Here is a 24,736-nt window from a genome sequence, read left to right as displayed (position 1 = left end):
TGGGCTCTGGTGTCAGTTATGTTTATTTCATTTAAGTTTAAGAAATAGGGTCAGAATAATTTGCTCTATGTAAAAACATTGCTGAAAACAAGTTATAATTGGTTTGGTTAATAGCTGACAAGTGAAACACTAAGCAACAAATGTCCCTTATATATTTTCTTAAATTTTACAATTTGTTATTTTTAAGGATTGCATTATTTCAGAGCACTGGTTTGGTGTTTTAGCAGAAATATATTTTAGATAAATATGGCTTGTTTTAACATGGAAAAACCTAGAGGGACTGCTTGAATTTAGCTGAGGCATCAGTTCTTGGTTTGGTGTTTTGCTGCCATCATAGATGTAATCTAAGTGTGGTTCTGGTTTCATTCTGTAATGAGCACCAGAACACCAGAGTGGATCGAGCAGCACAACAACTCTGTGTGATGATTTTTACCGCTTGGAGGGAGAGGAGGAGGGGAGAGCAGGCCTGAGGGACAAAATTTTCATTTTATAGCTCAGTCGCCTGCTTCTCCACCTCCGAGGGTTGGACCCCCATATGGGCGCGGTAGTATTCCGTCTCATACTGAGGGCGCCGCTCGCTGCGCTTGAAGAACCCACACTGGGGCATCAGACCACCACAGGGAAATGGATGAAAGGAAAAAAAGAAGATGCAACAGAGAGATTTAGGTCACAGTGGAGGTGGGAGAAGACAAAAAAGATGAAGGACAACTGCAAGGGAAGAAAATAATTTCAGGCCAGCAGAGAGATGAAAAGAGGAAAAAAAAGGAAGGAAATACAAGCGGATAACAATGGAAAAGAAGTTGTATGTGTAAATTCATGTTATGGGAAAAGTTTTTGTGAAACCTGGAGAAATCAATTGACAAAAATGTGAAAATTTAACAAAAAATAATACAGAAATAGAGAAGTAAACCTGGTGTAAGACTGCACTTACCCAAGAACAAAAAGTACTTTTTTTCCTGTATTTTCTTCTCTTACTCAACTAAAGCTCTGAATGAACACCTCTATTTTTATATCACATAAGATTATCTACGAAAACAATTTCGGGATGAATGTTTATCACACTTAACCCTTAATAATAATCAATGATTATTACATATCTGTACCGTTACTGTTTACTGAAATCATAAATGAAGGTTTCTCTAAAGATAATCAATTATTACTAGACACTGAATTTTGTTACTTGAAAAGAATCTATCTGATCAGAACTGGATTAAAAAAGCTTTAAAACTATGAAATGAATTAACTCAGTAGGGGTGGGATTATATAAATTCTCTTCTTCCCACTCCTTTCAAGCAATAACTCAAGTTCTACTTGACTTTAGTTAATGATCACTGGATTTATTTAAGCAAATGTGATTGAAGCAACTTTGTTGTTTTGGTTTATTTTCTGTCTTTTTAATCTTTGAATTTCGACATTTCTGTAATGAGTTTGATAAATATGTGTACATTCTTTATTGCTTTGACTACAATGCTTGAAATAAATCAGTAAATCAAATCAATCAAATCAAATCAAAAATACTTGTTAGACAATAAACTGTCTGTATTAATATTGGATCAATCCCAATATCTTAGAAAATAAAAGTTTGGAGTCAAATCAGAAGGAAAAATCCGATTGTAAATTTGCTGTTGGCACCGCCAGTGGACGGATGACACAGCCAGCGCTGATAACAGAGGAAATGACGTCAGCATAACCTCTATCAGCTTATGTCAATCATGTTCCGGTAGCCAGTAGGCTCAAAGTCCCACCCCCAAATAAAATACGGATCTGAAAACAGAAAATTGAGGATTGAAAACAAAATGTGAGGGAAAAAAACTGTTCTAATTTTCAATATTTCCTTCATGTTTATACGACTGAGAATTGGGGCCACCATAAATGAAATGACTAAATGAATACATTTATGGGAATGAAGACATAAAATTATGAGAAAAAAGTTGTAATTTCACAAAGAAAGAGCCATGCTTTTAAGAGAATTAAGTGGATTGTGCCAGCCTCCATCCACATCACATGTCGACTAAATCCAATGATGCAGCCATTTATGGTGATGCCATGAGGATTAAGTTTATCATAGAAATCTATGCAGCATAATGCATTTGAACCTCTGCAACCATTCTGCTAACAGCATAATAAGTCTGCTCGTCAATAATCCACTCCTTGTGGATCAAAAATCTTCTTCTGGAGAGGCCCAGTTTCCTGTTAATTCTTTTCAATGTCCTTATACTTACAATAAGATGATGCTGTCCTTATTTGTGAAACAAATGCCGAATGAAGGACAATGCGTCTCTCATAATAAAACAAGATATTGCTACTTTTGTTGTTGTTTATATATTTCTTAGTAAACAAACTTTTGCCTCATAAATATATAACTTTAATTACATTAATTCCTCAACTTATAAATATTGACTCTTTTACTCATCGCTCTAATATTTCTTCCAGTAAAATTTTGACTGTTCCTTTACAACTTTATGACTTTATTCTCTTAAAACTGCAACTTTTTTTCTCGTTATTTTACAACTTTATTCTAGTTAATGTGTTTATTTTATTTATTTTTATGGTGGCCTTAATACAGCATCGTATTTTTACAATGTATACTTTCAAGTTTAAAACTGTTTTCAAATTTCCATTTTTTTTCCACGTCAATTTTTCCAATTCACAACCTGGTTTATCATTTACTTAAGCAGATCCTTATTTGACCCAATAAAAAAGTTCACAACACTGAAAATGTTACTGATGAATAGAATGTGCAATAAAATAATTTAAGTTTGTCAAACTTCTTTATCCTTTCATGTTTATCACCAATTATTAATAATATTGTTATCTAAGAAAACTGAGTTTGTTTACAAATTTGATACAGAAAGGGAACTTTCAAGATTTAAAGGCGGGAAATGAGCGTGGTTTGTGATACCTTCCACAGTATACAGACGAGGAGAGTCAGCAGGAGGATGCCGGCCAGAACAGCGATGAGGATGATCCACCAGGGGATCCAGTACTGGTCTGCAAGTCCAGACTCAGGATAGATCATCACTGGAATCTGGAGGTATGGATTGATTCAGAACATCAAAAATAATGCAGGGAGCCTTTATTCGTACTTGAATTAAGTAAATCATGTTCCACTCCAACTATATTTTTTATCAAATAAACCATTCCAGGTAGTCTTTTCATTATTATTTAAAAAATAATAATAATTATTATTATGCCATTTTCAGCTAAATCAAACAACCTGTGCCATTTCTTTTTCAATATTGTTTGTAGAGCAGCAGGAGTTCATTAGAGATGCATGTCTAAGTTGTTGGCGGGACTGCTGGCACAGAAGTATCCCATCATCCTTTTGTTTGCACTTATTCCCGTTAGCTTACAGCCCCTCACAACCTCAACCTAACATAAGCGGTGGAACAAAAGCAGCAAGCAATATCAAAGCTATTCAGCCGTACAGTTTTGATCCAGATGTCAGCTCAGACGAGGAAAGTGAAGACATTAATGGATCTACCGGTATTTGTCTATAAGTGGATCCATGAGAATGGAGCTGAGCTGGGAGACTTTGGCTCGCCCATTTCAGTTGCGTCACAACTGAGAGCTTATTTAAACTGAGGGTTTTTATCTGTTCCTGATCAATCACAATTTGTATAAAGAAATACTCAGACACACAGTTAAGCTAAAATTCTTTACTATATGTTCGCCATCATGAGAAAAAAGCTGCAATAACATGTTAAATACAGGAAAAACAACATTTTCATTGAAGTGGGTCTTTAATAAGTGATGAGTAGTACGTTTTGATTGCATTTTCATAATTGTGGTTTTGTTGTATTTAGGTGTATATTGGGATACAAATTTAGCCAAAAACGCATACATCTGCTAAATAATCAACATAATAAGACCTTTTTTTTTCTTTAAGTAAGAATGCTGTACCTGTGCAGCAGCATCCCTGAGGACCAGATGTTTGATGCTGGACTTCACAGTGATGTTGGCTCTGACCACCAGCTCCAATGCACTGACTGTTGGGTACTCCTGAAGAAGAGATAATGGTAACATGATTTCATATTTTGTGAGTAATAAGCAATTTAGATTGTTTTTCTTAAATGTAACACTTATTCTTAATAAAATCACAAAAATAAAAATAAAAGTACTTAATCTTAGGATCTTTTATAATATTTAACCTTTTAAAAATGTGCTGTTTCCTTTAACTTTTTTTTTCTTTCTTTTCTTACTTTTCTCTCTTTTTCATTGTATTAGTGTTTGTGAGAATGAACCCATGTGAAGAATAATGCACACAGAAGCAGGAAAGACCATTTTACTGTTTATCTTTTGCACCTCTATGAAACTGCTGTTCCAGAGCCTGGCGTGGATCTTGAGGACAGCCTGTCCTGTAAAGCTGTGGAGAGCACATTGGAACAGCACACAGCGAGCCGACCCCAGCAGACAATCCTGAGGAACACAAGAATATGGTGTGTAGAGCACTGAAAAGCACATGATAACAACTTAAATCAGAAAAGAAAAAAAACAGTTTACAATGTATTTGAGGTTTTTATTCCACTTTTGTTGTGCTTCTCACCAGTTTGAGGGACTTGCGTCTCTCTGAAGCTGCAACAGCCGGTGAGGGTCGTTCCGTGGAACCTTGTGTGGTCATGTGACCTTCTTCCTCTGGGTAGGAGCGCCGGGTTCTTCGATGGTCTGCACTCAGCTGGAAGACAATTGTTCAGTGAGCAATAAGAAAAGTGTTAAAAGTTCAGCTAAACTCTTTTACATGCAAACGTGTTAATAGATGTAAAGATACTTACCCAAAAGCTAAAACCACAATTTACTTTTTCAAAATGAGTGTGGAAAGATAAAGATTCCAAGTTTAAATAATTCAACATTTTCTACAAAATAACCATTTATCTCAAATATTGTTCACAAATCTGTCTAAATTTGTGAGAGTGAGCACTTCTGATTTGCTGAAAAAATCCATCCCACCTCACAGGTGTGGCATATCAAGATGCTGATGAGACAGAGATTGTGTCCGAATTCCCACCCTAACCCCTCACTACAAAAAAACTACATTGTGCAGTACTACCGGTATATAGTGCCCTGAATTGTAACAGCAAATTGGGACACCGTGCTCACTAATTTTTTTTAACAGCGGATATGACGTCATCGATTTCACGAAGTTAAAATCTAATTAATATGAGCGTTTTGAAACAATTATTTATGAGTCCACTGTCTTCTGAAGATAAGTTAATGATTTATTAAAACAATACATTTAAATACATACAAACATGATTATTGCACAGGTGTGCCTTAGACTGGCCCCAATAAAAAGCCTCTAAAACCGGCCAGTATCTGGTGTGACTACCATTTGTCATGCAGTGCAACACATCTCTTTTGCATAGATTTAATCAGGTTGTCAGTTGCGGCCTTTGAATTGTTGGTCCATTTCTTTTCAATGGCTGTGCCAAGTTGCTGGATTTTGGCAGGAACTGGAACACTCTGTCTACGCATCTACCTAAATACAAGTATGTATACCTGTTTATGCTACTCCAGAGCAACCCAAATGTGTTGAAAGGGTGCCATGTCTGGTGAGTATGCAGGCCATGCAAGAACTGGGATGCTTTCACCTTCCAAGAATTTTGTACAGATCCTTGCGACATGGAGCAGTGCATTATTAGGCTGCAACGTTAGGTGATGTTTTTGGATGTATAGCACGGCAGTGGGTCTCAGGATCTCATCACAGTATTTCTGTACATTCAAAAAAAAAAAAAAAAAAATACTATAAATGAAATCCACCTGGATTCTTCATCCATAACGTACACCTGCCCATACCATAACCGCGTGACCTTTTATTGTGGCCAGTCTAAGGCACACCTGTACATTAATCAGCATCTTGATATGGCACACCTGTGAGGTGGGATGGAAGCGCTTTTTCTCCGAGATTTAGACAGATTTGTAAAACATATATTTTGGGAGTAATTGTTGATATTTCAAATCTTTTAGTTCATCTCATGACAAATGTGAACAAAAACACAGGTGTCTCATATTTACTTTTGTATTATGATTATGTATATATATGTATAAGTATATATATTTACTTTGTTCAATGTACAATATTGAACCACTTTACAAATAAAACTGAAAATGAATAACCAGCAGGTTCCAGCAATTAAGTCCTGCACTAGAAGGAGTAAAGAAGATGTGGATGAGACCCACCTTCTGGTCTGCAGTTGGCAGAAGCTCAGCAAGTGAGGAGCTCTGGAGCTTCAGAGGGTTCAAGGCTCCTGAGGGGTAGCAGTGTTGGCCTGAGTGGCCCTCAAACGTCAGGTTGGCTGGATACAGGAGCCATTTCATATTCGTCAGCTCATATGGCCACATGATGTTGAGGAAGGCCGTACCAAAGGGTTGAAGAGCTTTTCCAGGATTTGAAACCTTTCAGAAGAATATAAAAATGGGCACATCATAAAAATGTCTAATTATTTAACTCACTGCTTGTACTTTTGCAGGACAAACAGTTTTCTCACCACAAACTGAAAGTCTACAGGGCTGCCAATGTCTTCCAGTGTGGTCATGGCACTCTCTCCCCTCACAGAGCCACTGAAGAACAGCTGATGAGGACGGGCCAGTCTAAAGTAAACAATAAAAAACTTTTTTTTTAAAGATTTAATTAGCAGCTTAAAGAAAAGACATTTCCTCTAAACCAATGAACAAAAAAGTGATGTATCAAAGTGTAAAACCAAGAAAAGTTGCATTCATCAGCACACAGTTTATGGAAAAAATGTACTCACCCACTGACAGACAGAGGGAGCTCTATGACAACTTTAGCAGTGGCAGTGATGGGGACGAGGTCAGGCTGCTCACTTAAACTGAGGACAAAACAATGATTAAAATAAATACATGTGCAGCGGGCTGAGGTGTGCAGGAAGAGGATCTGGCCTTACGTTGTCATTAGGAGATCTGCTGTAAGCTCTGTGGTGTCAAGGGTTATGTTGGATGTACTCAGGTTGATGGAGAATTTCAGCTGAGAAAGAAAACATTAAATGTTTGTAAAAAAAAAGTTTTTAGTAAAATCATGTATGAACACAGAAAAGAAAGGCTGAAGGCTGTTTGTTACCTTAGTGTCGCGTTTGACGGGGTTTCCCAGGTCACATTCGACCTGAGAACCATTCTGGTTTGCTTGGCATCTCATCTGAAGAATATCACACAAATACTGAAGAACACAGTTTTGTTTCTTTTTTAAGTGTCATCGCATTTATAGTGGACAAACCGTTGCAGGCACCCTGGAGCCGGAATATGACAGCGTGTTTGGAAGTGAAATAAGGAGTTGGGCCGCATGGGCGTCGTCGCCATCATCCTCGGGTTGATGAGGGTCGGAGGGTTTGTTGGTGACGGTGATTTCCAGAACCACCAATTGGTGGTCTGACAGTGAAAACACCTGCATGCCATCCTCATCTCTTCAAAAGAAATCAAAGAAAAAATTAAAATCATGACTACAATAAAATATAAATAGAAAAAAGCTGATTTCTCAAGTAAAATTAAGTATGACTTTATTTTAAGAGGATTTATATTCTTCGTCTTATTTCAAATATTTACTGTCATATTTTAAGGTGTATGACGTAGTATTTGGGCCAGTCTTAAAATGATGTGATAAACTTAGTAATTTTACAAAAATAACGTTGTAAAATTATGAGAGTCGAAATTTTACAAGGAAAAACCAATGGTTTTTCAAAAACAAAGTTGGTTGTGTGAGCCTCCATCCACATTGCATGCTGAATAAATGCAACAATGCAGCTTCTTATGGCGATTTCGTAATCATCATGTCATACCATATCCTATCATTACCATAACAGAAGAATCTATGTGCTATAATGCATTTGGACTTCTTCAACTATACTGCTGATGGCATAAATGGCCAGAAATCGGCTCCTTGTGGATCAAAAATCTTCTTCTGAAGAGACCCAGTTTGCTGCAAATTCTTTTCAATTTACTTATACTAACAATAATATGATGTGACTCATTAAAGGACTTAGTATTTCCTTAGGTATTTTATCTTACTATTATTTATTCTATTATGTAAAGCACTTTGAGATGCTTTTTAGCAGGAAAAGTACTATATAAATAAAGTTGACTTTGAATTTATTAGCGAAGCCAATGCAGAAGGACCACTTTCGATGCGTTCTACGTCTCTCATCCTGAAACATAGTTCTTTTTTTGTTGTTTATATTTTTCTTAGTGAGGAAGCTTTTTTCTCATAAATGAAATTATAACTTTATTATGGTAAAATATTGACTCATTTACTTATAATTCTACAAGTTTATTCTCGTAAAATTACTCGTTCACTCGTTCTCCTAAAATTATAACTTCTGATAATTTTATAACTTAATTTTCATAAATCTTTGCTTTTTTCCTAATAATATTATCACTTTTTTATTGTTAAACTAACATTTTTATTGTCATAAATCTATTTAAGTTTTTACTTAGATTTTGGGTGGCCCTTATACTTTGTCGTAAAGTTGAGATCACTAGAACCACCTGATGTGATGTGAGAATATTACCAAAGTTAAAACAAGCTTCTTCTTTTTTTATTTAAAAAGATTTGCAGATACAAAGCCTTTTTTACTAGGAAAACAGCATGAAGTATTGACAGCTAACAGAAAAACGTGCAGGTACTGACCTTGGCAGAGGGGTGAAAAGGTCAGAGTGAAGAGGTCGAGTCCCGAACTGGTACTTCAGCTGGAGATTGCTCTGACAGATTTTGTCCAAGCCGCAACCTTCACGAAGGAAGTTTACCTTTGGATTAAGACAAATGTCAATGTTTTGAAATGCTTTGATATAAATATAAAATTGGTTTAAAAATTGTTTCCTTTAAACTAAAAAGGTAAAAGAACAATCAGGTTTTTTTGAGTGTCTTTTAACCCTGCAAAGCCCATTCCATCACATAGTTTCACATTTTTGGCGAATTTAGATGTTTTCTAATCTCTTTGATGAAATCCACAAGAAAATGTTTGCAATATTGCTTTTTTTGTGCAAGATATAGATATGTATTAATTATAATTCATTGAGTGATTTGGTAACTTTTTGTTTACAAGTTTAATTTGCAAAAATATGAACATGAGCGGTGAGGAAAAAAGCAACTTATTTACCTACTGTCTCAAATTTGAGCCACACATTTTTACCATGGTGGAACTGTGTTATAAAGGATTAATTATCAACATATTTTACATTATTTCAACACAGCAAGATTTTTTTAATGAACAACAATAGATGAGTTTTCATCGCCATAAAAGTTTTGAAAATTAGCAAAACGTTTCCTGCCGAAAGGGCATTTAAGATTAATGGAAGCAGCCATTTTGAAAAGGCCTTCTACTGCCCCTAGTGGAATGACGATGAACTACGAGGTGGAAAACATGGACCAAGTTATACACAATTATTATTTAAGAAAAGTTTGGATCATGTTAATGAAATAGGGGTCTCAGAAATGTGTCGAATTTAACAAAAATGGATAAATAGTATCAAATGCTAAAATAAATACGTGTTTTAACTGTTTAAAAAGACATAATATTGGACACTGCTACGATCCACTTTATAAATACTAGATTAATTTACATACAAATTATGCAAAAACTGTTTTAACTCAAACTAAAAGGATAAGAAAATGCTGTACTATTGTCAAAGACAAGGACTTTATGGCCTCAACATGGGTATTATACTGTACCACTGAAGGATTCATACAGACCTCCAAGTTCAGTGTGTTTGATGGAGAAATGCTCAGCACAGGTGGAAGCCTTTCCAGTTTCTTAGCAGAGTGTCTGCGCGGTGGCACAGGCTTGATTGTGTGCGTTATTGTTAGTGTTATGGGACGCAGTTTGTCACCGATGTTCTCCTGCAGAAAGAAGAAAAAACTCAATCCAAGACTCATATCATAAAAAAAACAACAACATTTGTGCATTTTTTAAATGTTGCATCAATTGCGGGCGAAAACCAATATATGGATGAAAAGCAAAATGGTACTGACATGCAGCTGGAAGATGGCAGTGGTGCACACGGGGTGACGCTGCCGATGCAGTTCCACTTCCTCCCTCTGAGTGTATTCTGGCTCCAGCGAACTCCGACCCAGGAAGTTGACACGATGAGGAAGGCCCAGCTTCCTGCGCTCAGTGTCAGCTTCAAAAAGCACCTCAAGTGCTTGAAAGGAACAAAGCAGGAATCACATTAGGGCAGAGAAAGGATTTGAAATTAAAACAATGTTGAGACACTTGGAGCAATAACTTAGGAAGTTCATAGGAAATTGTTATCAAACACTTACTACTTCCTGTTTAGGAGATGCAGTAATTTAGTTACAATGATTAATGTAACTCACAAATAGCTCTGTGCTGTAAAAAGAATAATTGAAAAACATCAAAAGGTATGATAAACATTGTAGTGAGACTTACTGATATGTGGAGAGTAGTGTTGTGGATGGGCAGTGAAAGTAAAACAGCCCTTGACCTCCACACTGACAAAGGAAAGAGACAAGTTTTTTTTAAATGAGCCCACAGCCCTTACCAACCAATGACTGTATATAAGAATTGGACTGAGTGACCCCTCCCCACTCGCATTTCAAACAGGAAGTACCCGCTTGTTCTGAAAAACCAAAATCCTATAGACTTTTACAGAGAAATGAACAGCTGTTACTCGGTCATTCTATTTGTCAGAATTGCCCTTTTTGCTCTGCCTGTTTGTAGATTGTGCTTCATAATCTAATGTTCTCTGTGGTGGATAATCAATTTATAAACTGACCAATAGGAAGCTTCAATCAAAAAAAAGTCTAATCTCGCATTGAACGTTCAAAATGTTTGACAGATTCTCCTGGTCCCGCTTTCAAGTGGTAGGGTCGTGGCCTTTCAACAATCTCACTCCTGATTGGCCAGATCAGTTGCCATAGAAATGTAATTCAATTCTGACCAGGTACTTTAAATGCACATGTTCTTTGCAAGAATCCAAATTTCTCATAAATGCTTCACATTGACATTAGGTTCCCAGTTTTGGGAACAAAATGCTGATGATTTTTAATGACTAAGCTTGACTTAAAATGTCCCTTTTTGAAAATTCTTAAATCCACATGATGTTTATTTGCAAACATATTACCTTGCTTTTCTTTATCTTTTGCTGTTTATGGATTATGTTTGTATTGCTGTGTAAAGGGCTGTACACTTGTGTTTAAAGAGAGTTATGAGATGAGGTCCAACCGATTTCACTCTGAAGCTTAGAATCGGTCGTTCTTACCAGGCTCCCTCGCTCTCCTTGCAATTCTGTTGTTCCAGATCAATGTAACTAGGATCAATTGATATGTCTCTGATCACATGAATCACTGGCTGAGACCTTGGAGACAAAAAACAGACAGATGTTTAAGGGGAGGAAATAAAGACTTGTTGGTTAAAGATAAATCATGACGTTGAATTTAAAGATTTATCAGATGTGAAAAAATCTCACCTAAATAGAACAACTGAATCATTTAAAGATCCCACGGCCACATCTGGGTAGTGATTGTCATCAATGTCAAAACCTCCTGAGATGGAGTATCCAAAACATCCCACATCGAAGTCACGGCCATCCAGAACCTGAATGCGTAAATCTGTATTTTAGGGTTCCACTTTTGTGTTGCTTGACTATTCCAGCGGTATTTTTCTCTCTATATTTCCTTCCAAAAGCACTTTTGGGATTACCTGAGCAGGTTTAGTCTCAATTCCAGCATCTGAGCCTCTGTATATAAAAACTTTTCCGTTTCCATCAAATGGAGCTCCCACAGCAATATCTGTACAGAAATAAATAAGATTTATCTTCTACTATCACAGCCTTTAAAGCACAGACGAGTGTTTGCATGGCTCTATTTTCTTCTGTTAAACACTCATCTGCGCTCAACAAAAAAATGGCTCTGTTTTAAAAAAAAATTTCTGGCATTGGTATACCGTTCAGACAGAAATTAGAGGTAAAATCAGATACATTGGAACACACTTGAGCAAGATTACCGTAATTTCCGGACTAGAGCGCAGCTGATTAAAAGCCACACCCATTCCATTTTAAAGGATAAACCATTTTGTACATACAAAAGCCGCACCTGTCTATAAGCTGCATGTGCCCACGTTGAAACATGTGTTGTAATGAGGATGTGTATGTGCTGAAACCGCGCGTGTGTGTAAGAAAGAGGAGGGAGCGCGTGCAGCGCAAGAGGGAGAGAGAGCACACAGTGGAAGTGTGTTGGGGGTGCGCATTCATCCTTGATATACAGAGTGAAGGAGAACTGTAATAAAAGAAGGTTTCCCCCAGAAGAACGGTGAATGATTCTGGAGGCTCTGAGGGTCCGAACGGGGAAGTGAACCCAGAAGGAAGATCTGCCTTCAGCGGAGACGATCTTCCCTCCATTTTCCGACCACCGTCAGAAAGAAAAAAATTAATCGCAGGAAAGGTTCAACACATAACATATTTACAAAGACACACGGTACACAGAAAGAGTTTTCAAAGTTTTAATAATATACCTGAGCTTTTCTTTCCACACAGTGCCTGTGACAAGGCAGTAACACGGCAGCAATATGGTCGTAAGAGCACTAACAGGGCTGGTTAAAAAAACATACCGGTAAAAGTCACGGAGAGAGAAAGGAAAAAAAAAAGAAAAGTCACTGAGAGCACCAGTAACTTATAGGCGCACGTGCCTATGTGTAGCACGCTGCTATGCGCAGCACGCGCCTATGCGCAGAGGCAAGCTCTGTGCAGCACGTGCGCCGGAAATTTTCTTCCACAACAGTGACACAGCGTAACACAGCACTAACAGGGCTCTTTTGAAAAACATAAACGTAAAAGTCACTGACAGCTTTCTTCATCTTCCTCCTGTGCACTGAAACAATGGAAGTGTTCCTCCTCAGTGTCGGATTGGAATAGCTTCAGACATTCTTCGCCACACACTCTCTCCGTCTCTCCTTCATTGTTGCTGTCAGTGTCACTCTCATCCTGAGGCAATTCTCTCCTGAACTTGCGCAATCTTCTCCGTCACGCAGCCGTTGGTGATGGTGGATTTTTTCACACTGCTTTTAACGATTGCTTGTAACTTGAAAGCTGCGTCATATGCATTTCTTCCTGGATTTTCCATGATGAGGGTCTGTTTGTTCTATTCATTCACAAGCAGGAATTTACATTAAACTTGTGTCTTCCTCGACACATATACCGTATTCCCCCTGTTTCACTCTTACCCGTTCTGCGTGAGCATCCCTAGCGGCCGTTAGACAAAATGCATTAAAAAAAAGAAAAAAAAGCATAAATTAGCCGCATCATCAAATAAGCCGCAGGGTTGAAAGCGTGTGACAAAAGTAGCGGCTTCTAATCCAGAAATAACGGTAACTCATTAGTCCCCTTCCACCCCACTATTTGTGGCTCTTTGGCTTTGAAGAAAAATAAAGTTTTTAGTTTTAAAAAGTAACCGTAAAGTAAAAAGTAAGTAATAAAGTAAAAAGTAGTTAAGTAAACTAAGTCAAACTTTAACAAAGTCATTGACAAGCAGTTGAAGGACAGGACTTGTCACTCTTCAAGGCTCCTGACTACAGTCCCTATAATGCTCAAATAGTCCATCGTACTGAATGTACTGAATGCGCTTCATCTCCCAGTAACCCATGCATGCAGTTTCTGGATGCCACACACCTGACTCCATGCACTCAATCAATCACAGTCACTGCACTGAGCCTCACTCAGCGTGAAGTATTGTTTTTGCCACACTGCCTTTGTTACCAAGCGTTATATTTGGACCTGATCTTCTGTCTCCTAACCCTGTATATCACTGCGTTTGACTGCCTGCCGTCTGCCCAGACTCGCCAGGATCCTGACTACCCTGTCTCTCCTCTGAAGATCTTAAGTTTGTTATGGACCCCGGCCTGTCTGACCCTGATTTATAGGGATGGGAGTAGAAACCCCATGAAGCTTTCACAGGGTCCATGTAATTGCGCCTAGAAAAATGAAACAACCATTTGGGGCTCTGAAACCACACAGAACAGCGGCATCTGGTGGTGGACTGGAGGTATATCAACTGCTTCAACTAAGCCCCTTGTCCTTGTAACACTTCAATGTGGAAATTATAGTTAAAAAAAAGTCTAAGTAAAACAACACAATGTTGTTAAAAATAATAAATTTAAAAAAACTAAAACAAAATGTGTGGCGGTTTCTGTGAAAAGTGCTTTTTCACACTGCAAAAACATAAATCACATGAAGAAAATAAACACAAGGCAAAATTGTAAAATACTGGTCTCAAACTCATGACCCCTAGATGCAAACGCCAAGAATTTGTAATGTGACTATTTTTACCTTCATCATAGATTTATAAAACTACTTTACTTATAAATAACGTTAATAGTGTATTACCTTATTAGGAGAAAACCAAGTTGAATTGATCCCAAGCCACAGGACATTTTTTAACAGGAGCAATGAACTGAAACAACAGAACTGGTCGGGAAATGTTGTTTGGGATTCATTTGTGTTTAATGAGAATAGCGTGCCCAATTGTTTAAACCCAAGTGACGTCTGAGCCCCCAAAACATTGTGCCGAACCGCTCTGCTTCACGAAGGTGAAACAAGCCCCGAAGCATCCGTGTCAAATGGGCCATACCTACTGATTTAGCTCTGTGGACTTTTAGCTGAGTTAGTAAACCTGCCGCAAATGGATCCAGCCATCCGCCTGTTCTTGTGATAAAGCCCAACCAGAGTTCCTACTTAAGTTGCAGTGAATTATAAGGTTGATTTTCTATTTTGAAAAAATTCAAGAATTTTAGGTGTGCCTTGTGGTTTGAAAAATACAATAAGGGTTACTTAATTAGTTCTGGTTCAAGTTTTTTTTTAGTCAAATCTATGAATTTCTGGCTAAAATCCCCCACAAGTGGTGAAATAAAGTTGTTTTAATTATTACTGCTGGCATAACACTACCTACTACTAATTTGCTACAATGAGATGACACTATGTGACAAAGGGTTTCTTATTTTGAAAGGAAGTCGTGTAAACCTCTGTCAAAAGTTTTAAACTATTACCGTACATATTTTATTTAAAAAAAAACGCTATTTTGTCTTCATGTTTTATTCATGCCAAAAAACACACAATCATTTCAATAACATAAATATAAATCTGTATTAAATGGGTGAAGTAAGACTCTGTGGCTCCTACTGGGTTGTTGTCAATAAGAAATCGACCCGAATGACTCTGTAAGTGTTGAAGGTTGTAGAGCCCTCATTTAATTGGATAATCGTGTAAAAGCATTAGTCTCACCGCCATATCCATCCTGGTCCAGGTCTCCCACGTTGCATACTGTCATTCCAAACATGGAATCGTAGGTGCCATTGAGACGAATGGGGCGAGCCTGATCATCCCAGTGGCCAAAAGGGTTCAGATACACATACACAGCTCCACCGATCTCCGCCTTACGGTCAAAAAAGTTTGGAGCTCCAACAATCAGGTCTGTCCAGCTGAACATCATATTTCAAGAGAGAACTGGTTTTAAAAAAAACTTTTACCAATTTCAAAAAGAGTACAAATGCATTTAAGAACACAAAAGGTCAGGAAGTGTTTTAATAATCATGATCCTGAATATTCATCAGGTTATGTCCAAGGTTAACCTCTTCTTTTAATGCCCACCCTATTGAGAAAACTGAGACAACAGTGGATGTGATTGGGCTTTATGACTGCCTTGATCTATTTTACCATCTTGCACCTTCTACTCCACCTTAAAACATTTCTAAGGACTAACTTTTAAGAAATTAATGTTTGAGTTTCCACAACTGAAATAGATTTGTGATGTGGCTCTCCTACCCGTCTTTGTTGAGATCTGTGGTGGCCACAGAGTACCCGAAGGAGGACGCCAGCTCCTCACCCCAGAAGATGTGCTGTGGCACCAGCCGGTGAACATTGTCTTTCTTTAGCAGCACCACAGCCCCTGTGTGATTGGCCCGAGGTGCTCCGGCCACAAAGGTCAGCTCCCCGAGGCTCATCAGGTCCATCGCTGAGTCAACTGAGAAGCCTAGCAGAGGCAGGAAGGAAGGAGCAAAAGGGGAGGGGTGTTAGTATTGACCATGGGGTTTAGGGGCTCATGTCCTTTCACTGTGCAATCTTTGAGTAATGAAATGTGTGCCTTGAGTGACTATTGATCTTATGCCACTGTTGTGATTAGCGTAAATGCCTGGTGTGCTGTATTTGCAGAGGGCGGTGTCGGTAGGAGAAGATGTGTGGGTCTTCCTTTAGTCTTTCATGAGATTCATGATACTGCAGCTCTGAATCAGTTTCTTTTGGTGGAGGCAGTTTGTAAACACAGCAGAGGAGCATTAATCTGATTGATGCTCAGGGCAGCTCCATCACAGGGTGTGCTTTAAAAAAAAGCCCATTTTATTTTGTGTTTATGTGTGATGGACTCTTGAAATGTGTTTGCGTGAGCGGAGGAGTTGAGGAACATTTTCATTTATGTTGATAGTGAGCCAAACAACTCTAGCAGAGCAATAAAAAGCGGGAAATTATAAGCCTCATGCATTTGCATCTTTAATCCTAAAAGCAGGCAGAGGATTTGAAAAAAGGGGAGAAGCATTCATCAGGAGACACGCATGTGTTAGTCAGCAGTAAACATGCAGAGGGAGACAAAACAGAAGCAAACAAGAGAAGCTCCACGGTTGCAGGTGTGGAATGCAACACAGAAGCTCCTGTAAACCTAAAAGGGTAGAACCCTGGTGCTACTTCTGTGAGAATGGCTTTTACCGTGCATTCCTGCACCAAGGTCAGGACTGCAAACCTAACTAAGGAGTATAAGCTGAAAGAAGCAAAAGGCTTTTCAAGGAAAAAGGTTGCTCTTTGACTCTGACACAGAAAGCAGGAGCCGTGGCAACCTTAATAAGACGTCGGTTTGCCTTTTTCAACCTGAAATATTATTTATCGCAGCAATAAAATGAAGAAAACTGTATTTTTTGAATTTCGTCACTCTAAAGTAAAGATGATCAAAAGAGTTTAAACATAAGATGTATTCGTAAAATGATTTTTATGCAGTTTTTTTACTAATTAAAACTGATTAATTTTGACTTTATTCATAAAAATGATTAAATTGTTAAAGACCCACTCCAATGTTTTTAACATGTTCTTATAGCACATTTCTCATGATGGAGGACAAATATAAAAAAATGTTGGTTTCAAATTGTGTTTCAGAGTAATTATTTATAATTCTTCTTAAGTGAATCAGAAGCAAACAAAAAATGCAGCTGGAAAAATTTGTAGATATGACGTAAGACCAACAACAGCAGGCCACAAGCTCTGCTCCATTCTGATGCATCCACTTGCAGACAAACAGATTCATGTTTGTCTTCTTTTTCCTCGTCTGAGCTGGAATCGGGTTAAAAACTACGCCTGGATAGTTACCAATATTGCCCGCCATTTTTGTTGCACCAATAATGTTAGGTTGGGGATGTGAGGGACTTCAAGAGAGCTTAAACAAAGGGATGATGGGAATTGCGGGCAGGCTAACTCCACGCCAACTGTACCGTCCACCTCGCAGAGGTAAATTTCTAGTGTACTCCTGCTGCTCTGCAGAAGCTATGTCCTAAAAAACAATGCAGGTTTTTTTGAATTGGCTAAAAACGCATAATCATAATTAAAAGACCACTGGAAAGACCTTCACAACAGATCAAAAGATGATCGGAGTGGGACTTCAACATGTTAAAGGGGACAGCTTTAACTCGAATGTCTGTTTGAAGCCATGTCACACAACCACTACGAGCATTTTGCGCATTTTCCACGGGTAATGGGGCAATAAGGGCAATAATCACGCACAGTTCATGTTCCACGTTAATTAATGTGTTCATTGCATGGTTTATCCGTATTCCTTTCATGGTTTTAATGTGGTTCATTCATGATACATTTGTAAAAATTTCACTAAAATATCACATCTTCTCTCACTTATCATCCATGCAAAATGCACAAAATATACGTAGGAGCTAGGGCTGCACGATATGAAGAAAACTCGCGATATGCGATATTAGTAATTAATATTGCGATAACGATATAATTTGCGGTATATAAACAATTAGCAAACCAAACCAAAAATATTATTCCCATTCCATTACAACAGCTTAAAATTATACTACAAATGACCCTTGTTGACGCAGGAGGCGAACATACAACATAATAGGGCGCCATCCGATTAGTTAACAACGTGAAGGGGTCCATCTGATTGGTCAAATGCAGAAAGGGATTCTTTCGATCCATTAAACACTTCAAGCTGCCATAAGATTGTTTGGCCACATCTAAGGTAACCATTTATTGCAAATTTGCTGTCTTTTGCAATATGCATATTGCACAGCTTGATGTTGCGATAACGATAAATTTGCGGTATATTGTGCAGGCCTAGTAGGAGCTGTCAGACATGGCCTTCAAATAGTGATAAGCTAAACTTTTTTAACATTGCTTTTTAATCTCTTCAGATAGTTTAAGGGGAACAAACCATTTGGCCTTAATAGATTAATAGATAAAAATTAGGAACAATACTAGATTTATGGGAAAATATTACGCCCAACAATTTAAAGCCATTTGAGATACAACTGAAGCAGCAATTTCTTCATTTTGGGAAGCATGCACACATCACTTAGTTAGGACCAATGGCATTCCATGAATTAAGAATGAGACCTAATAGGTTAGGGTAACCAAGGAGACGGCTCGACAAAGTGGGAGCAAGCTGGATTTGAGGAATGTGAATGGAAAAATTTATAGTGGATCCACACAAAGAATAATAGATGTAGCCCAACAATAACCAAGGAAAAGTAAACCATAAGAAATTCGTCTTATCTGATATTTAAAGAAAGAATGAAAAAAAGACTAAAACAAATACATTTGGAAATATTTAATTTTATATGGCTACAACTAAGTATTAGTACTTCTTTGGATAAATTTAAAATGTTTATAGAATTCATCATTCATTTTTCTCATTTAACTTGTTTTATTTGTTTATTTATAGATATTTCACAATTAAATCAACCTAAAAGCATTTTTTAGACGTCTTCAGGGATCTTTTGATTATCAGAATTATGTAAAGCTAACAAATGTAGACATTTTTTTTTAAGTTTGCTGCAACAGTAACAGTGGCGCTATTGTCATTGACATTTGACTTTTTTCATTTTTATTTTCAGGTATTTAGAAAGTTACTGAAACTTTCAACAGTTTGGGATTTCTGCAGTTTCTTTGCCTCTACTGGAACGTTGCAGATTTTTGAGATTTAAACCCTCAGACACGGTTTAGTTTTGTAAAAACAGGAAATCCACCACCAGCACACACTGGAAAGCTTTAGCTGGACAGATGCATGCAGACAGACGAACACACCTGAAAGAGCAGACCTCTACAATGAAAAAGTAATTAAAGTAAACCTCCGTCTACGGAAAAAACGACAACCATTTCTTCATCTAAGAGTAGTTGGAGACAGGAAAATAAAATAGAACTAAAAAATGAATGACATATACAATAATACAATTGGGTTAATTTGAATTATTTTCCAGTTGTAAATGGTTCTCCGATTACAACATATAAGACATGTTGTAACACCATCTAAAAGTAGACTTGTTATTTTCAGACAAACAAGACAGAGAGGAAACAGACACTACGTCCACTGCAGGCTCATTCCAGTCCAAACAACACGTCACGCCTACAAACCTAAGTAGCTATTATGAGCTACATCCTCAAAAGGTGCGGGGCGCTTGGGGGGCTCCACAGTTTTGTACAGCAGCCCATCTTCAAAGGGGCTAGCCATGAACAAGAGCCCTATGGCCCAAACAAACACAAGACAGAAACACGAGGGGTGTGGGTGGAGAGGGGGTGATGAGGTGGTGAATGGTAAAGGGGAGAAAAAAAGGGAGGGGTGCAGGTGAGATAGCTTGTGATTGGTTGATGCTTTGCTTTTGTGGGGCTACAGGGGTTTGCCCTGCAAAGCCACAGTGGTGGAGGGATGACGGTTTGGGCTCAGACTACACGCACAGGCCTCTAAGGTTCTGACATGTTTGTCAGTTTTCCAGTCTCGGGAGGCGGGGGGGCCTGGAAAGGGGATAACACCATTGGAGGTGGGTTAATGGGCACAATCATTTCTTTGTTTGTCAGTGGCATTATAAGAATTTGTGTCACGCCACAATTAGCTCCAGGCATGTTTTGTGTTCTTAGCCCACTATGTGAAAAGTGTTCTTTAAAATGAGCCCGAGTCATATTCCGGGGTATTCTGAGTCATCCGCTGACAGGCTCAGCCAGAAATACTCTTAAGGGGATGACGAGAATACTAAAACAAGACTTTCCTCCCCCCGTCAATGACAGTTGAGTTAAGTTGCCACTGTGTCTGTGGTAGAGCTCTCCACGTTGGGGGTGTGGTCTGAGCCCTACTGTCATCCTCCTCCTCCGGCCCTCTCTTTCTCTCCTGTGCACGGGCAGCAGTGAGCAGGGAGGGCAAATCCTACCCAAATAACTGTGAGAGGGCACAGGGATGAGTTGGGCATTAAGCTCTTTTTGATCTGCCACCTCGTATGGTCCATCGTCATAGAGACCAAGGTCCAGCAGAGTCTGGTTTAGTAGCTGGACCCGCATCTCACCTGAAAGGCAAATGTGTGACGGCACAGCAAGGCAACAAGACACCAATTCACTATACCAGAGATATGCTTTTATGTCAATATGCTGTTTCTTTAAGTACATTTTATAAGCTTGAAACACATAGGGCTTCAAAAAGATGTTAAATTCTACATGCTGTACAATATATAGTTTATGGTTCTCAAATAAAGAAACTTTAAAAATAACAATCTTTATCTCAATTTGCATCTTGTTGAAAAGGCTTTGGGAGCTATTAAAAACAGAATCTGTAGCAATAATAAATGCTTGACATTGAGAAGCTTTTAAAAGCTTTATATTTCATATAAAAGCTGATTGTTAAAAACAAATGATTACATTTTTGTGTCTGTTAAACAGAAATAAATTAATAATCAGATTTCCGATCTAACATTTCATTTAAACATCCATATTTTCTGGAGAGAATATTCACTCTGAGCTAAATATAAACTTTTTATGTTTTAGATTTAAAAAATAACTTTAAGATTAAACAAGCTTTTACACGCTTTGCCTTTTTTCAGTAAAATATCCTCATAACAAAATTACAATGTTGTTTTAAACAAGTTGACTCTTAGGATATGTGGTAGCATCAAAACAAAACAAAAAACCACACACATTTGGAAAAATATTATAAAAACAATAGTTATAAGTCACCTCTCCCTTTTAAGCAAAAGGAGGATGCAGGGCAATAATAAATGCCTGGGTAAAGTAAAAAACAGAAATAATGGTTTTCAATTAATGATATAAGAAAATGATTGAGTTTGCTCTGCTTTTTAAAATTCCTGTTGTCTCCGTCACAAACGTTACCTTTCCAGTTGTACGTTCCCGGAGCCCCAAACAGAATGAAGTTGTTGTCTGGAGTGAAGCTGGCAGATAGGCCCTGCTGACAGAAGCCAAACTGCTCGTGTCCCTGTGACCGGCCCTCACAGAACTTCCACTCTCCTCCATCCAGCTCATCTCGCTCTGTCAGGTCTTCACTCAGGACATAGCAGCGTCCGATGGGATCCCGGGTCTCTGAAGGCTGACCTACACGTTGTCTCAGCTCATACAGGTGAGCACAAGTCTGCATGAAAACAGGAAAGCACCTGTGTGAGACATTTGCTTTTTGTTATGAAGAATAGGATCTCCATAGAAAAGGTAAAGCTCCAAATGTGTGCAAAGCAGGTCAGTTTTTTTAATAAGGTGTTTTTTTGTTTTTCTGTAAAGATAAATATTGTTACTCACCACCACCTTTCCTCCTATTCCTTGACTCTTGACTGTAACTCCGAGCCATTGGTTGTCTTTGTTTTCTTTGTCCCAGCTCACTGGGAGAAAATACAGGGAAAAAATTTAAAGGCAATAGTTTGTAATAATTAGCAAAAGTAGGGGAAAAATGTTTTTGGGGAGTATAATGTTAAAGATTTTTTTTTACTATTGTAGATAATATACACTCACTGGCCACTTTATTAGGCACAGCCCATCCAACTGCTTGTTAACAGAGATTTTTAATCAGCCAATAACATGGCAGTAACTCGATGCATTTAGGCATGTAGACATGGTCAAGACGATCTGCTGCAGTTCAAACCGAGCATCAGAATGAGAAAGAAAGGTGATTGAAGTGACTTTGAACGTGGTCTGAGAATTTCAGAAACTGCTGATCTACTGGGATTTTTACCAACAACCATCTCTAGAGTTTACAGAGGATGGTCCACAAAGAGAAAACATCTAGGGAGCAGCAGTTCTGTGGGCAGAAATGCCTTGTTGATGTCAGAAGTTAGTGGAGAATGGCCAGACTGGTTCCAGCTGATAGAAAGGCAACTGTGACTGAAATAACCAGTGGTTACAGCCGATGTCTGCAAAAGAGCATCTCTGAATGCACAACACATCTAACATAGGGGCACATTGGCTACAGCAGCAGTAGACCACACTGGGTACCACTTCTGTCAGATAAGAGCAGGAAACAAAATTGGACAACAGAAGATTGGAAAAACGTTGCCTGTTCTGATGAGTCTCTATTTCTGCTGCAACATTCAGATGGTAGAGTCAGAATTTGGCATCAGCAACATGAAATCATGGATCCATCTGCTTTGTATCAACAGTTTATGCTGCCATGTAGGACTCACAGCAACAACAGAACGTTTAATAAAAAGTGTTGATTTGGAGACAGCTGTGTCGTTACACACTGATGCTACGATGCTATCATGCTATACGCTAACGAGCTGTTCCGTGTGTCACCTGCATTTATACCATAGTCCGGGCGAATACTCTATTCTGATTGGCTGCTGGGTGTGGATTAATAAGTGATAATCCACAGTGATAATGCACACCTAAAAAAGAAGTTCCGGCCACATAGGCTTTAACATACACAGCTCTTAATAACCAAGCACCGGTCTATATAAAAGACCTTGTGCAGCCGTACACTCCCAGCAGGTCCATGATATCAAGGGGTTGACCAGGGTCTGCTGGTTGCTAAGAGAACCCAGCTAAAAACTAAAGATTGCAGAGCCTTTGCAGCAGGAACTCTCTTCCTCTCAGCCTCACATCCATAGACTTAGTCTTTTCTTTTTCTTTAAAAACACATCTTTTTAAAATTGCATTTTCCTAATTCTGTTTTTCCACTCTGTTTTATTGAGAAGCACCTTGTGATTTTTATCTTGAAAGGTGCTTTATACATAAAGTTTATTGTTTGTATTGAATGTAAACACCATATGGAGTGTCACTTTATTAGTTAGGCATTAGTTGTAAATGTCTGCATGTAAAAGTGCAAAACATGAAGGTTTTTGATTGTTATATACTTTTTAAATGTTAATTTTTTATTTATTAATTTTTTTGTGCAAAAGTCAGGAACAAAAACTAATGACTGTTGATGACAAAAAAGAATCTACTGGATTAATAAAACATTTGGAAATTGGGAACAAAATGTTATAATGCTCTTTCCCTGATTACTTAAATACAGTACAATATCAATAATAAACTATTTATAAAACTGGATTGTCACGTGTCTTATCATAAAAGACAAAAACACTGTCCTTTCAGTTTATAAATAAATAAATAAATAAATGAAAGTGTTCTTGAAAGCTTTCATCCTTAAATACTGATTTTTTTTTCCGTTTATTTCTGGGGACCAACTTTTCAGCTGATGCTTTCCTTCCTTTAGCACCAATTTCAACTCACCGTCTCCATCAATATTGACTCTCTCGCAGTCATACTCCTCTGGTGTGATCGGACACTTGAACAGGGCTCCAGGTCGACTGCCCCTCAACAAACCCCGCCCTGCTGCCTGTGGTGCACCAACCAGAATCCTGAAAGAGAAAGCAGCGTATCGTACATCTGATAAATGCTGTATCAGATGCCAAAGAAGTCATATTTAGTGATGGTTTTCCCTACAGTTAATCAAATCTATAAATGGATTTTATGAAGAAAATTTATTTTGGCTTTTTCAGTCCAAAAATACTTTTGTTAGTTTTTTAAAGTAAGAATTCAGAATTGTATTAATGAAAGTTTAAATTTTGTTTCTTTTAAATGACTAATGATGTGAATACCATTTTCATGTCTGGAAAACTTTGGATTCTGAATGAAGATCTAAAAATATTTAATCAAATTGTATCAAATCATCAACGGAATCATGAGCTTGTGAATCTGAATTGAATCTTTTCACTATTTGATGAAATCCTTTTTTCACATCGCACACTTAACTTGTCTGAATAACTTTACTGTAAACATGTGCAGCTTAATTAAAGCTTCAGTTTTTCTAGACAATGTTAGCCTATAATCATTTTATGTCCTTTGACTGACAGCGGCTCTGACATCTCCAAGTGGCATACCTTATAGACATCAACATACATGCACATCTATCACCACAGCCTTTACAGTCAAGCCAAGGAAATGTTTTATTCTCAGTGAGGGGGTTGCTGATATTTTGGGGCCAGTGTCACTGCCCTCTGCCATATTAGGAGTGGCTCATTCAGGCAGAGATGCTATTTAAAAACGGAGTGTTGAGCAGCATTCCACCAGGCAAGTCCAGCGCACGTGCAATGGAGAGAAACGAGCAGGAAATGGAGACAGGGGGAAAAGGGTAAAAAATATGACCATAATAACTTCCAGACAAATTCTTTGACTTAGTTTTGTAACCACTGCTTGATCAATCTGTGGTGTTTGAGCAGAAATAACCCAATCACAAAAAGCT

General features: G+C 38.0%; 1 protein-coding gene across 4 annotated transcripts in view; it reads right to left on the bottom strand.

Annotated features, from left to right (window-relative positions):
• itga7 (integrin subunit alpha 7) overlaps positions 1-24,736 on the bottom strand; it is a 49,510-nt gene that overhangs the window by 2,788 nt on the left and 21,986 nt on the right. For 2 of the 4 annotated variants that reach the window (XR_908788.3, XR_002290195.2), the window contains exons 2-25: positions 23,725-23,852; positions 21,796-21,875; positions 21,379-21,634; positions 20,430-20,561; positions 15,778-15,985; positions 15,238-15,434; positions 11,667-11,755; positions 11,434-11,561; positions 11,227-11,322; positions 10,395-10,456; positions 9,977-10,146; positions 9,698-9,844; positions 8,636-8,751; positions 7,229-7,415; positions 7,076-7,150; positions 6,903-6,982; positions 6,750-6,827; positions 6,486-6,588; positions 6,178-6,393; positions 4,547-4,675; positions 4,306-4,419; positions 3,904-4,002; positions 2,903-3,028; positions 434-598 (exon numbers count right to left, since the gene is read on the bottom strand). Coding sequence is in view for 2 of the 4 variants with exons in the window: in XM_011474857.3 (XP_011473159.1) it covers positions 2,903-3,028; positions 3,904-4,002; positions 4,306-4,419; positions 4,547-4,675; positions 6,178-6,393; positions 6,486-6,588; positions 6,750-6,827; positions 6,903-6,982; positions 7,076-7,150; positions 7,229-7,415; positions 8,636-8,751; positions 9,698-9,844; positions 9,977-10,146; positions 10,395-10,456; positions 11,227-11,322; positions 11,434-11,561; positions 11,667-11,755; positions 15,238-15,434; positions 15,778-15,985; positions 20,430-20,561; positions 21,379-21,634; positions 21,796-21,875; positions 23,725-23,852 (3,016 nt within the window). In the remaining 2 variants the exon portion in view is untranslated. Of the gene's footprint in view, positions 1-433; positions 599-2,902; positions 3,029-3,903; positions 4,003-4,305; positions 4,420-4,546; positions 4,676-6,177; positions 6,394-6,485; positions 6,589-6,749; positions 6,828-6,902; positions 6,983-7,075; positions 7,151-7,228; positions 7,416-8,635; positions 8,752-9,697; positions 9,845-9,976; positions 10,147-10,394; positions 10,457-11,226; positions 11,323-11,433; positions 11,562-11,666; positions 11,756-15,237; positions 15,435-15,777; positions 15,986-19,641; positions 19,750-20,429; positions 20,562-21,378; positions 21,635-21,795; positions 21,876-23,724; positions 23,853-24,736 lie in introns of all 4 variants that reach the window. The other 2 variants (XM_011474857.3, XM_011474858.3) reach the window with 2 other exon arrangements.

The sequence above is a fragment of the Oryzias latipes genome, chromosome 5 (assembly GCF_002234675.1).
Source record: "Oryzias latipes chromosome 5, ASM223467v1".
Lineage (NCBI taxonomy): Eukaryota > Metazoa > Chordata > Actinopteri > Beloniformes > Adrianichthyidae > Oryzias > Oryzias latipes.
Note: the sequence above shows the minus strand (reverse complement) of the source record. Positions and strands in the feature narration are given on the sequence as shown.